The sequence below is a fragment of the Dipodomys merriami genome, unplaced genomic scaffold (genome assembly GCF_024711535.1).
Source record: "Dipodomys merriami isolate MVZ:Mamm:240054 unplaced genomic scaffold, mDipMer1.0.p SCAF_56, whole genome shotgun sequence".
Classification (NCBI taxonomy): Eukaryota; Metazoa; Chordata; class Mammalia; order Rodentia; family Heteromyidae; genus Dipodomys; species Dipodomys merriami.
The window spans coordinates 3,320,679-3,335,208 of record NW_027206135.1 but is presented as its reverse complement, the minus strand read 5'-3'; the positions used below and the strand labels follow the sequence as shown (position 1 = coordinate 3,335,208).

The 14,530-nt window shown below is 38.7% G+C and overlaps 1 protein-coding gene across 3 annotated transcripts in view; it reads left to right on the top strand.

The window, feature by feature from the left end:
* The window catches only part of Rnaseh2b (ribonuclease H2 subunit B), a 72,470-nt gene that overhangs the window by 22,951 nt on the left and 34,989 nt on the right, over nt 1-14,530 (top strand). For 2 of the 3 annotated variants that reach the window (XM_070000153.1, XM_070000150.1), the window contains exons 2-5: nt 360-431; nt 2,393-2,500; nt 5,717-5,793; nt 8,104-8,218. In XM_070000153.1, coding sequence (XP_069856254.1) covers nt 360-431; nt 2,393-2,500; nt 5,717-5,793; nt 8,104-8,218 — 372 coding nt within the window. Of the gene's footprint in view, nt 1-359; nt 432-2,379; nt 2,501-5,716; nt 5,794-8,103; nt 8,219-14,530 lie in introns of those variants that run through there. The other variant, XM_070000151.1, reaches the window with a different exon arrangement.

Genomic DNA, 14,530 nt, shown 5'->3' with positions numbered 1-14,530 from the left:
TAACTAGTTTGATTCTTTATGAAGCAAATGGGCAATTATTATCAGTATTTTATAAATGGCAATTGAGTCAGGAGACTATGACCTTTGCTCAGGGTGACAGATTATAAGCCATCAGAATGTAGAGCCTTGCTCCTCATAACTTCTCAAAGAAACTACTTAAAACTACTTGAAATCCACTGCAGATTTGCCAAGAAACTGATCATTTATTCCAGACTACACAGCCTATAAGTGATACATTGAGTTAAAAATTGTGGAAAGGACAATTGTGAAGTTGAAGAAAGGAAATAGAAATATGGTAACTAAAGTGAACATCAAAGAAAATGCCTTTTAATTTTTATAAATCAACCATTTTTTTTCAGAATATTTAAAAGATACTTCAAAGAAAATGAAAAGTGGCCTTATGTTTGTAAAATTGATTAACCCATGTTCAGGTAAGTCTCTCCACACAGTATTCCTTCCCATCTCCTTTCTTCCTTGTTGAACATTATGGCCAATGCACATTTGGCATTTGATTTGCCTGTGTCTAATTTGTTTTAACGTTAAGGTGCCATCATGAAGTGATGAAAGCTGATGGCATTATGACCCTTCCCAGATTATTCATTTGACTTAAACTTAAAAAAATTCCTATAATTTTACTTCACAGAACTTCTCAGTCATAAGAACTATTGGCATAACAAAAAAGTAGCATGCTTGAATTCTCCCTGAAAACAGATCGACTTTTTTTTGGCTTCCCTACACTAGCTTCTCTTAAAGTAGTTTTCTTAAAGTTAGTTCATTTTATGTTAGGAAGTAAAATAGACAACTAAAATAAAAGCAGAAGGTTTTTATTTGGCATGCTGAGATTTTGATGAGTTTCATTTTTAGCTGTACTTTCCTCCTTTTATTCTGACCAAAAAGCGGTACATTTTTTCCCCAATCAGGAATGATTAAAAAAAAAAAAGCATTGCATATTACAGAGGCAGATAGTTTATTGGAAAACAGTTTTAACTTTATATTCAATACATATTCAATTTTATCTCCTAATTTTTTTTAGAAATAGTACTCAGCAACGTAGTGATATTAGTGATGTCATTCATCTCTGTGCAGAATTGTTTTTCCATTAATTTGTAAGGTTTTGAGTAGACATCTGATATTTAGCAAGTTAGAAATTCCCTAGTGACCACATAAGTGAAGGTAAGGGAACGGCAATAGGAGTACCTTTTTAGAAAGATTATAAATACAACAATGAGAGAGGAAAACTTCAATTAAATTGAATGTAATTGGTTACTTACTTGAAATTTTTAGTTATGCCTGAATATAAGTTAATATAAGAAATATTTCTTCAAGAAAAGTTTTAGGTAATAGTAAACTATCCAAAGCATTTAACAAAAATATAGGTACAAAAGAAAGCAAGCCTTTTTCCAAAGTTTCTAAATGTGCAGAGGCAACACAGGAGCAGGTGTTTTTATTTGCTAGAATAGCAATCAAAACATAAGGGTGAGCTAAGCACTTACTATGTTTTAAGATATTTACATGTTTATCATAATCTTTATAAAAACCTTTTGAAATAGATTTGATGCTGTCCCATAGACAGATGTAGAAGCAGAGGCACATAAAGGTTATATAACTTCCCTAGTGATACTGAGCAAGTGATGGACACAGATTTAAACTTAGGTCCTTGATAATTGGGGAGGAAAATTCATGAGTTGAGGAGGTTAAACATAAGATATGCACAGGCTTCATTCCTTCTACCCTTTCACTTTTTTTAAAGAAAAAAAATGGAGGCATGGAGGTATGGCTCAAGTGGTAGAGTACCAGCTTTGAGTGTAAAAGCCAAATGAGCATGTAAGCCTCCAATACCAGCACAAAAAGGAAGGAAAAAAGGAAGGCAGGAAGAGAGGGAGGCAGAGAAAAATCCATCCCCTTTACTGGGGCTTTACTCACTTGCTGTGTCCTTGCATTTTTTACCTAGTTTGGCCCTTGGGGTTTAGAGCTTGGTCCTCAGCTTAGTTCCTGTGTATGTGTGTGGAGGGTGGGGGAAAACACATGTTGGTCTGGAGAGGGAACCCATATGCCAGCTCAGAACATCTGGCTAAATCACTAGGGTTTGGGAGTTTAGGTCTGTTTTTCCCTCTTGATCTGATGGCAGATTCAATGAGAGATTTTGTAGCAGTTAACATAAATGACTTGTACTTTTTACTTTTATGGTTTAAATTCAGTGAGGTTTATGGAGCTGGAAAATAAGCATCTGGGTATAATAGCCATAAGCTTTCTGTGGAGTCAGTTTGTATAGAGAATATCTATATATGTTTATGTTTATATTAGGAACATTCTTCAGAACTATGTCTAGGCTTTTGATGTGTGTGTATATGTGTGAGAAAAATTACAAATAAAAAACAGATTTGTCTTGCAGGGGAAGGGACCATTTACTTGTTCAATATGTGTCTACAGCAGCTGTTTGAAATCAAAGTTTTCAAGGAAAAACATCATTCTTGGTTTATAAATCAGTCAGTTCAATCAGGTAAGCCACTGGTACATGTATATATATATATATGTATATATACATATATATACATAATACATATACATAATATATATACGTATATATTGTATATATACACATTAACTAAACGCATGCTTTAGCTTTTCTGTGCTTCTCACATGGGGTTGCAGTCAGTGGTAGAGCTTTCAATGGCATCAGAAAGGGGTTAGTCCAGAGGAAAAGAAAGACAACTCTAGCATTAAGCAAAAAAAGCCAAGTGAGAACGTAAGACACTGAGTGCAATCCCAGTACCAGCACACACAGAAAAAGAAAGAAATGGAAAAATCCATTCAATTTACTGGGATTTCAATTTACAGTGTACCTCAATGTGTGTCCAGATAGGAAACTTTAACAACTCTGATTTGTCTCCTAACACATCAACACATACTTAGGCAGAAGTGAGATTACCTTTGTACAGTGAAATATATGTTGAGTTGACTAGAAATTCCTTCTCGTGAAGATCTCCACGTTTTTAACTTATTCCCTTGAGCATCCTAATGTAAATCTAAAATATATTTGAATTTAACATCCTTTGTCATGTGAATTACTGTCCACTATGATATATAAATGATGATATGAGAAATAAATAATATGATATAAGATATAAATTACTTTCTACTATGATAACAAGTACCTGAGAATGCCAACCCTACAAGAAAGAATATTTATGTAGGTTCTCAGTTTTGGAAGTTTCATTCCATGGTTCATTGGCTCTCTTGCTTTGGAGGCCTGCACTCTGTGTCATGTTAGTAGTGTGTGGTGAAACCACTCACCCCATGGCCAGGAATTAAAGACAGGAATAGAAAGAGATCAGAGTCCCACAGTCAACTTTGAGAGCACACCTCAATGACCCCAGACCTCCCACTGACCCTCACCTCTGAAAGGTTCTACAATCCCAAGATATCACTCTGGAATAAACGTTTAATATATGGGCCTTTGGGGGCCATTCTAGATTCAAAATATGATTCCCCTACCCACCCATATATATACCCATACACAAAAGCCACCACCGCCAAAATTCTAGGTGAAGAGGGGAAAAAAGACTCAAGAAAGCCATGTTCTCATCCAGGTTTGGAGTGAGTTGGGGTTATGTAGCTGGTAGATATCTGAGGCAGTCTGCATTCCCACTGCTCACACCTGCATTGTTGTCAGAAAGCACTTTGCTGTCATTTCTCAGCCTTTTGAATATGATCAAGTGCACAACAAGTTTTCTGCTTCTCCCTGTGTCCTCTGTCTGTTGGCTCCATGTGTAATGCTAAGGTACGAAGGCCACTTTGATTGTCTCTCTGGACAAAGGATTGCTGCTTGTAAGAAATTTTTTTTCTTTTTTTTTGTGGTCATGGGGCTTGAACTCGGGGCCTGGGCACTGTCCCTCAGTTCTTCAGCTCAAGGCTAGCACCCTACCACTTGAGCCACAGCACCACTTCCAGTTTTCTGAGTGGTGTATTAGAGATAAGAGTCTCACAGACTTTCATACCCAGGCTGGCTTTGACCCATGGGCCTCAGATCTCAGCCTCCTGAGTAGCTAGGATTACAGGCGTGAGCCACTGGCGCCCAGCTGAGAAATTATGTTTTCATATTTACTTATTAACTAATATATTTATTTTAGTGGGACTGGGTTTTTGAACTCTGGCCTTATGGTTACTAGGCAAGTATAATACCACTGACCCTTACCTCTAGCCCCTTTTTGCACTGATTATTTATGAGATAAAGTCTTTTTCCTGCCCAAGTTCATGCTTGAACCTTGATCCTCCTATTTTAGGTTTCATGCCATAGTTCCATGCTATAACTCAAACAGTAGCGAACCAGCTGCTTAAGCAAGCATGAGGCTCTGAGTTCAAACCACAATACTGGCAAATTTAATTCTAAAGAAAAAACTATTTTAAAGTATAGCCACCACAAAGGTGGACAAATATGGTCGTGGTATTAAGTATATACATATAAACTATGCTACTTGTGGACAAGGATGATGGGAGGGAGAAACAGGGATAGTGAAGGAAAGGGTGACATTGTCCAAAAAGAAATGTACTCGTTATCTGACTTATGAAATGGTAGCCCCTCTGTGCAACACTTTAATAATAATGATAAAATTATATTTAAAGAAAGAATAGCCACCACCATAATACTATTGTTAGACCTAAAAACCTATTCCTAGTTTCTGTGTATAATAGAAACGTAAAATTAGCTTGAAAAGCTTTTGATAGGTTATTTTTTACAAACTTCATCCTTTTAAAAATAATTAAAAGGCATCATAATATAAAATTATGTTTTTCTTAGAATACATATAATTTAGAGTTAAGATATCTTGCTTCTATATGTAGGTTGGTCTGAGAATAGAAATAAGTACATGTGTTTCCTGAAACTAAAATAAAGTTTGAATGAGGCAAATGAAGTGTTTATTGTTTTATTAATGAAAATAGCTCCTGTGGTTCAGCTCTATAGAAAGAGGAGCCCAAGACGGGGTTGAGGACGCGGGTAGTCTTTTTTGTGGTTGCCCTTTTTCCTTTCCGCCCAGAGAGCAGAGTTCTCAGTTTGCTGGGTTAGACACTGCTCATTTGCCTTTTTCCTCTTGAGCAAGCATTGAGGTGAAATAGGGAGCTAAAAGAGTGAACTGAATGATGACCCCCAGGCCCCAGGACAGAAAGCCCAGTCAGCTTCATCCTCAGAGGCACATGAAGTTACATTATCCTGTAGCTTAAGGTAGACTTTTTCTTTTTTTTCTTTTTTTTTTTTTGTAGGGGTGGGTGAGGGGCCGGGGGAGGGTGGGAAGGAGGGTGAGGAAGGGAGAGACTATAAAAATGATTTCTAAAGAAGAAATGGAAAGTTAAAACTGTATTCTGGTGTTTTAACTCTCTTTTTTTCCACACGAGTTTGGGTAATCTCAGAGCCCACAATAATTTTTGAGAGAGATTTACCAATCATGAGAAAACCTTACCTAAAGACAGTAGGACCTGAGATACCTGATTTGAAAGAAAAACGAGTACATTTAAATGAAATAATTTCTTGCCACTTGTTAACCTAATGGAAGCATGACAGACTGTCACACAAGCCACAGAATGAGATTTCTTAGGTCTGTATAAAAGCTTCTCAATTTGATATTTCGTATGTGTTTTTCAACAAATGTTTGTTACAATGAGATTAAGATGCAGTAGCCAAGTTGTCCTTCTAAGCAACTTTGTTCTTTTTCATTCACAGGAGGCCTTCTTCACTTTGCCACCCCTATGGACCCTCTATTTCTGCTCCTCCACTACTTCATAAAAGCTGACAAACAGGTAAACTGTCCCCTTGACATCTTGGCAGTGAAGTGACAGAAGAGACTGTTTTTTATGATTGTTTTGTTTATTTGTGTATATTAACTGAACAAAGTGGTTTTATTGCGATATTTCCATCCATGCATATAATGTACTTTGATAAAATTTTCCCCCTCTATTACTCTTTCTCATCCTCCTTTGTTACTTTTTAAACAATTTTTAACTGGCTTCACTATCCTGTTTTTCATACATGCATGTAAGTTACAAGAAAAGACAATCTTGCTTGACCTCCCTTCTCCATTTATGTCCAAGATAATGTCTCAGGTGCCTGTAATCCTAGCTACATAGGAAGCATAAGTAAAAGGAACTTGGTCCATGCTAGTCCACTCAAAAAGTGAGACCCTATTTGAAAATAACCAAAGCAAATGGTTCTAGAGGCATGACTCAAGTGGAGGGTACCTATCTAGCAAGTACAAGGCCTTGAGTTCAAACCCCGTACCAAACCAAACCAAAACCAAGGAGAAGGCAACAATGCTCTATAGGAAATGTACGCATTACCTTGCTCATGTAACTGTAACCCCTCTGTACAGTATTTTTACAATTAAAAACATACAAAAAAAGAGAAAAATGCTAACATCAAACACATACACACACACACACACACACACACACACACAAACTACATAATATAGTTTAGGAACCACATAAAACAAACTTACAAGCTTTTACAATTTTTAAAAGAAACCCACCAGTCTCATAAACAGTTCAAATAATTCGTTCATTCAGAGTTTCCAACACAAGGTCTCCATACTGTTGTTGATGAATCCTTGAGGATTCCTAATTCCCTTTCCTGGGATTCTCAAGCTCAAAACATTATTATTGTCATAAATAATACTAAGATGCTACTGGCTTCTTCACTGTGGATATGATACTAATCATTCAAAATCTAGAGGATTAAACTGCCAGCTCCTCAACTGAAGTCAGGGTAATGACATCAACTACCCTAGCTGCCACTGTATTCTCTAGCACCATATACTTGAAGTTTAAAAGATAACAGTTTTGCCAGGCAACAGTGCTCACACTTGTAATCCTAACTATTCAGGAGGTTGAGATTTGCGAAACACAGTTCAGAGACAGCCCAAGCAGGAAAGTCCATGAAATTCTTGACTCCAATTAACTAGCAAAAAGCTGAAGTGGAGCTGTGGCTCAAGTGGTAGAATGTAAGCCTTGAGCAGAAAAAGCTAAAACACAGTGGCCATGTCCCGAGTTCAGGCCCAAGTGTCTGTGCAACAAAAAGGCCAAAAAAGATACCAGTTTTGCAAATTGCTCCCTGTATTTTCATTGTGTGTGTGTGTGTGTGTGTGTGTGTGTGTGTAGTTGTATAATAAAGAAATTCAGAAATACTAATTTTGAAGCTATTTTATATTGTGACTGTGTGATGGTCCATTATGTGCTAAGTATTGCCTTGGGGTACTTAATATTTAAAATATTAAGCTGATCATAGAAGACCATAGTTGTAAGGTAGAAATCTACAGACAGCAAGACTTTGGGGATGTGTGATTGGAGGAATCTGATTGGAGGGAAAATGAGAACATTTCTTAGCACTTGTTAACCTGATAGTGTGGCAAGCTGTCACACATGCTACTGAATGAATAAGATTTCACTCTTAAAATTAAAGAAAGCTGCTCTTGCAGAAAGAAAACTGATCAGATTTTCTGTCTTCTAAAGCTTGGTCACAGAAACCAATGATCAGAATTAGAACCTGGGCAATCTCATACCTGTTAGAGGCCTGGCATCCCTAAATCAGGGCACTGATATCTTTGCTTAGCCAAACTTTGTTTCCCTTGTAATTTGTAAGATTAAGAGAAGCTAATCATAACTGAGAAGAATATGGTTCTGAATTTTGTGGTCTACACAGCTCATGCTTGGACAGTCCTACCTAGCAGAAGCTGGTTTAGAATGTCTAAATCTTCTCAGACCTGTGCTGATCCAGACTTCTCTGTGACCATAGTGGGTCCTTCTTCAAATTGAAAGGTTGGGTCACTTTGGGCAATCTCAAGATCTTGGGGCTTCCTAAGCTTACCAGGGGTTTTGTCCCCTTCTTCATTTGGTGCCTACTGTGTAAAATTCTTGCTTACAAAAGCTTCCTAAAGTGAATAGAGAGTGAATCTAGTTCTAAGCTCATCCCATTTGAATGATTCCTTGGATGGAACTAGGGGGTCTCATCTAAGTTTAAAGGACTAGCCATGGGGTAATGTGTCTTTTTCTCTTCTTATGTGTAGCTAATCCATGAGAGTGTTTGCATTCGGATTGATTAATGTGTTTTTTCAGGGCAAGTTTCAGCCCCTAGATCAAGTTGTGGTGGATGATGTATTTCCAGATTGCATCTTGTTGCTGAAACTGCCAGAACTTGAGAAGTTACTTCACCATGTGACAGAGGAAAAAGGTACAGCATGTGGGCCTCTGAGATCAGGCTGATTGGAAGGTCACACAGCAGCTGCAGATGCTTATTCTTCATCGGTGGAAGGGAAAGCTGTTATGCAGGGTGGCTCTACTTGTCAGTAGATTGCCTACTTTGGAGCTGCACACAGTGAAATCTGCTGGTTATCCACAGAAAAGGAGTCATAGAACATGGCTTTAGTCTCAGTATTTCTTTGACTTTAGGCAACTGACTTTATTGCTTTAGTCTTCAGCTTTCTCATTTGTCAAAGTGTATAAAACTGTACTTACATTGAATATCTTCTGAGGTCCAGACTTTGGGGATAAATAAGACACTGTGCATTTACTTACTTTCCTTTGAGTTTGACTGAGGCAAGTGACAAGCAGTGCACAGGTATGACAGGTAGAAGTGATCCCTGTATTTCTAGGGATGCATAGGACGGGCTTGGGCTGGGTGTGGATGGGGTGAATTGGTGGATATTATGTTGCTTTCTGGGAGGTGGGGAGGGATGACTTCTGAGTAAAGTCTAGAAGGATGAGTCAAAACAGCAACACAACAAAGGCATGGGCATGTGCAAAGGTGGTCATGGAGGAAAGTTCTAAGAGTGCCATGTAAGGTTTTAGGGAATTGCACTGAATTAAGGCAGGAAAGCTGGGCAAAGGTTCAGAATGGTGTGTGTGTGGGGGGGGGGGGGGATTTTATGTATCTGGTCTTGGCCCAAGAGTCATGGCATGCCTGTGAAAGTTTCATAAGGACATTGTGACAATGTGAAGAATGTACTAGAAAAGCCAAGACCAGGAACAGAGAACTGTTACGGTAATCTAACCTGAGCTTAAGAGATGGAGCTAGAAGCAAGAAGCAATTTAGACCCAGAACTAATCACATGCATGGTCCAATGTGGTCAAGGAAAGGGAGGAGTCAAGAATGATTTCTAGGTTAGCTCCTTGACCCGGAGGATATGTGGTGGCGGCATGGAGGAGCGAGCAGGCCAGGGAGAGAAGTAGATTGTAGCATTTATTTATTTGATTTTTTTTTTTTTTGGTCGGTTGTGCAGCTTGAACTCTGGGCCTGGGTGCTGTCCCTCAGCTCTTCAGCTCAAGGCTAGTGCTCTACCACTTGAGCCACAGTGCCACTTCCGGCTTTTTCTGCTTATGTGGTGCTGAGGAATTGAACCCAGGGACTCATGCATGAGAGGCAAGCACTCTGCCACTGAGCCAACTTCCCAGCCCTATTTATTTGAATTTTGAAAGGAGGAAGCGAGGCACTGTGGATGGATGTATTTTGACAGGTTAGAATCACTGAAAAGAAAACTTCACATCAGTGTCGTTAAAAAAAACCACCCCAATAGTTTCAGGGTTAATCTGGAAAATGGTGTGGGAATGAGAACAGGCCAATAAGCTGTAGTTGTTGGGGTCATAGATAGTCTGGCCAACTGACAGTTCTAAGACTTAAGAAAGCAGTGATTCCAGTAAGTGTAAGTTTACAGTGGGAAAGGGAGAACCTTGCTGGTTGCATTTCACGTCTACTAATTCTTTCTTGGCCACACTTATGGCTCCACTTTGGATCTAGGGGGTGCATGGCGCCAAGATCTTATCAAAGCAGTCCCATTAAAGGCATTCCCTGATTCTGAGTTTGTCGGAGACAGGAATCTTTTTGTGGGTGACAAATGAAATAGCCCATAACCACTTTTGAAAGCTATAGTAATGAAGAATAATTACAAGTCATTTTAATTTCTGTCAACTTAACATGAGTTGAAAATGCAATTAACTTATCCAGAATTCTGCCATTAGCTATATAAAAACAGTCATCTTAAAACAAAACTCAGAAACCCAGATGCCAAAAACAGGACTAATGCCTCCTGCTTGCTTGCTTCAAGTCTGTCTTAGAACAGGCCTTCTCTCTCTCATTCCTTCCTTCCAGCTATCTGTTGTGTCACTGAATTTGTCCCAGTTCCCTTTACTTTTCCACATTACCTAATACTCTTAGAAGATCTGCACTTTCTTTTTGAAAGCTGTTACCAACTTTTATGTGTGTTGTGTTTGTGTTGTGTTTGTGTGTGTGTGTATGTGTGTGAGTATGTGTGTGTGTGTGTTATATAATTAGGTTTCTAAAACCTAGGCCTGATGTTTTTCTTTGTTTTGTTTAAATGATAGTAAGTGAAAGAGAAGTCATTCAGAATAAGTGTCACATGCAACAGACATGTACCATAGAGGTTTTGGCAATTTTCTCAGAATCAATTTTTTTCCATGAAAGAACAATCGTCTATAAAGTTGAAGTAAAGAAAGGTTTAAAAACAAAATCACATAGGGTTGAATAACTCATGCCTGTAATCCTAGCTATTCAGGATACTAGTCTGTGCAGGAAAGTCTGTGAGACTCTTAATCTCTAGTAACCAGTAAAAAGCCCCAGAAGTGGAGTTGTGGTTCAAGTGGAGCTGTGGTTCAAGTGGTAGAGAGCCAGCCTTGAGTGGAAAAGCTAAGGAACAACACCCAGGCCCTGAGTTCAGGTACCAGTACTGATACAAAAAAATACACACACACACAACCAAACACACGTGTGAGTGTGTGTGTGTGTGTGTGTGTGTGTGTGTGTGTGTGTGTGTGTGTGTGTGTGTGTGTGTGTGTGTGTGTGTGTGTGTGTGTGTGTGTGTGTGTGTGTGTGTACTGGTCCTGGGGCCTGGACTCAGAACATGGGTGCTGTCCCTGACCATTTTTCCCATGTCTAGTGTTGTACCACTTGAGCAATTGCTCCACTCCAGTCTTTTTGCTTGTTAATTGGATATGGGAGTCTTACATACTTTCCTGCCCTGGTTGGCTTCAAACTACTGCCCTCAGATATCAACCTTCTGAGTAGCTAGGATTACAAGTGTGAGCCACTAGCACCTAGCCCAAACAATAAATTTTAAAATAAAGAAGGGAAGGAAGGAGAGGCCTCAGCCTCTAACGGATTCTTTATCAAAATGTGTATAAGTAATTCTCCATTACTTACTTCACCATTTTGCCTAAAATATATGTGTAAGGTCCATTCCTGGACAACGAACAGACCTCGCCCAGTACCTGCATTACCTAGGCAACTGGGACACCTGGAAGAGATCACATCCGCATCCGCTGAGGTCACATCTTAATCTGATGTGGCCACACCTTTCTCCCACCTGGTCCCACTTCCCTTTACCTGGACACACCCTTCCCCACCCCCTACCCTATATAAGGCCTAAACCAGGGCCAGACATTCCTTTTCTTTTGCCACCCGCGTGGAGTGCCAACCTTGCCTGGTCCCAGCAGGTCTACTGAATAAACCTACCCCTTACCTGAATACCACGTGCCTGGTGCAGTTCTTACTCGGCTACCTCTTTTTAAAAACCTAACAATATGTGAGCAGTTTTTCTGTATGTAAGGTCTGTGTACTAATCTGGACATCTTTTTCTATGAAAATCTGCAAGGGAATGTTTATCATTAGGGGCCTATAATTGATTATGAGAGCCTACCAAACAAGATGAGTATAGGACAGGCTTCTCCATACAGCAGCATTTATGTACTTAATAATTTATGTCTGTTAACGGCCCTTCAGTAATTCCCTTTCATTGCTTTTGTAATCTGCATCTTTACAGATGAGGAAACCCGGACTCTAAATGTTTAAGTAAGCTGCCTGACATCCAAGAATGTAGAGTAGTAGATCCAGCATCTGTCCCCAAGTCTGTTGATAGCAACTCTTGCCCTTCCTTTTTAATGCTCCGAATTACTTCCATGATATTCTGATAAAGTTTTTAGGTGGTATCTAAAGTTAAAATAGAAATATGCTTTACTTTTGAAATCTTGGGAAATCCCCATTAATTACTGTCTTTTGTGTGGAAGATGGAGGCAGGAAGAGAGACAGTGCTGAAACAGCTTCAGAAGCAGACACTTACCTATGTAGAGAGTGCCCAGGCCATCATTGAGTGATTGTGTTGAGTATATCAGTTGCTTATTTGAATTTGGATCATTGTCTTCTTAGAAATTAGTGTTTGGCTCCATCTTGTCAATTTTTCTGCCTACTAAAGTGGGATCAGAATACATCTATAAGAGGGAGCAAAGGTATAGAAAGAAAAGCTGATTTTTTTTGGACTTTTTCCCCCATGGTCCCTTGAACAGAGAGTAAAATCTGAAATATCCCCTGGCTCCCCTGCTAGTTGGATATTAGCATAATAAATTCAGCCCAAGAAAGGCCGCAGTGGCTGTGGCAATAAATTTGAGTCCTGTCCTGATCTCCAGGTGTATGTAAGCCTTCCTTTTCCTCTGCCTTCTCCCTGATGCAAGCCCTGCCACTATCATTGGGTGATCTGAATGAACGTGGCTATGACCTTAGCCCTGACTTCTTTATTACTGCTGAAAATGCACTAATAAATAAAGTCTTCATTTGCTTACTCTGGGGCTTAGAGTACATTTCTGGCCAACAAAGCTCACATTCAGTGGAGAGGTGACCCCGGGAGGGACTAGTAAAGAGTCATGAACTTTGCCTTGCCTGTAATAGTCTGTTTCATGGTACAAGCCAAAGCTGCACCATACTGTCTGATGTGATTAACAAGAAGAGCCAAGAAAACTTACCTGATTAAAATATCCCAGTACAATTGCCAAGATTCTGTCCCAGGAGACAGAGAAACAAGCGACTATATGAGTTTCTCAATTATGGAAAACATTGAGAAAATAGAAGTGAAAATGTGCTCTAGGCAGTTTATTCAACGATACATTGGGGAAATTCAAGTTTGTGAACCGATTACTCGATTGCTGAACATGCAATTAAATTGTGGACTCACATTTATTCCATCTTTATTTTGTAAGTCCAGACTTTCCAGATGCTTCAGGCTAGTTTTATAGGCACCAGACACATAAGGAGGAAACCCTCTAGAACATACACATATTCTCTAACCCCCTGACTCATAGTATGAAATTTAGGACATGCTGTAATGTCATGTTTTTCATAATTACCAATAGTTTGTGTAGTCTTCATGAATATTTTAGACTTTCTTACTTTTCAGAATTTATAAATTTCAAAAATAACCTATAGTTTATTCACTGGGCCTTGTATAGTATCTGTGATAAGGCGATTACTTTATTTAGGCAATGTTTAATTTAAAAATAAGGTAGAATTTTAAAATTTTCTAGAAAGAAAACTCCAGGTCCAAAGGGCTTCACTAGTGAATTTTATTCTACCTTAAGGAATAAATAATACTCAAAGCAATAGTTCTTGTCTAACTCTTTTGGCAAATAGATGAGGAAGGAATTTTGCAAAACTAGACTAGAATTGCCCTGCTAACAAAATTAAAATTGTTATAAAAAGAAAATTAGACCATCTTATTCCATCATAGCTTGAAACATTCTTTTTTTTTTTTTCCTTTTTTTTTGTCGGTTGTGAGGCTTGAACTCTGGGCCTGGGCGCTATCCCTCAGCTCTTTAGCTCAAGGTGAGCGCTCTACCACTTGAGCTACAGCACCACTTCCAGTTTTCTAGTGGTTTATTAGAGATAGGAATCTCACGGTCTTAGAAGTGGTGCTGTGGCTCAAGCGGTAGAGCATGCGCCTTGAGCTGAAGAACTGAGGGATAGCGCCCAAGCCCACAGTTCAAGCCCCAAGACCAACCAAAAAAAAAAAAAAAAAAAAAGTCACGGTCTTTCCTGCCCGGGCTGGCTTTGAACCGCGATCCTCAGATCTCAGCCTCCTGAGTGGCTAGGATTACAGGCGTGAGCCACCAGCGCCCAGCTAAGCTTGAAACTTTCTTAACAAGGTATTATTAGATTATTAGAAAAATCAAGTCTATAATTTCTTATTTCTTACATTAAAAGCCAAGAGAGATAAATGCAAGTATATTGTCACAAGTTCGTATACTGTTCCTGAAACAATCTGTTAACTAAAAGTAGACCGTGATAGCTTAAATATATGTAAGTACCAAATGAAGTAAATAACAAAACAAAACAACAAAAAATTCATGTCTACAAAAATCAAATACATGAGCTCTAAGTGGGATTTATTATAGGAATGCGAGGTTGTTTGAAACTTAGAAATTTAGAGTAATTCACAAATTTACACTTTACCAAAAGAAAACTACTTGGGCAGATCTAATAGTACAGAAAAGGCAATAGACAAAATTCATTCCTGAAATAAATTCTCAGCAAATCAAGAACAGAAGAGCACTTTCTAATATGTTAAAGTGTATCCATGGCAAATTCCTTAGGTTATCTTATAAATGACTGAATGAAACATATTATATAGTTATATGAACATGTTTTCTTTATATCCTTGTTCTGTAAACTTTTTCTTATTCTTTAAAAGTTTGTTAACAAACACAC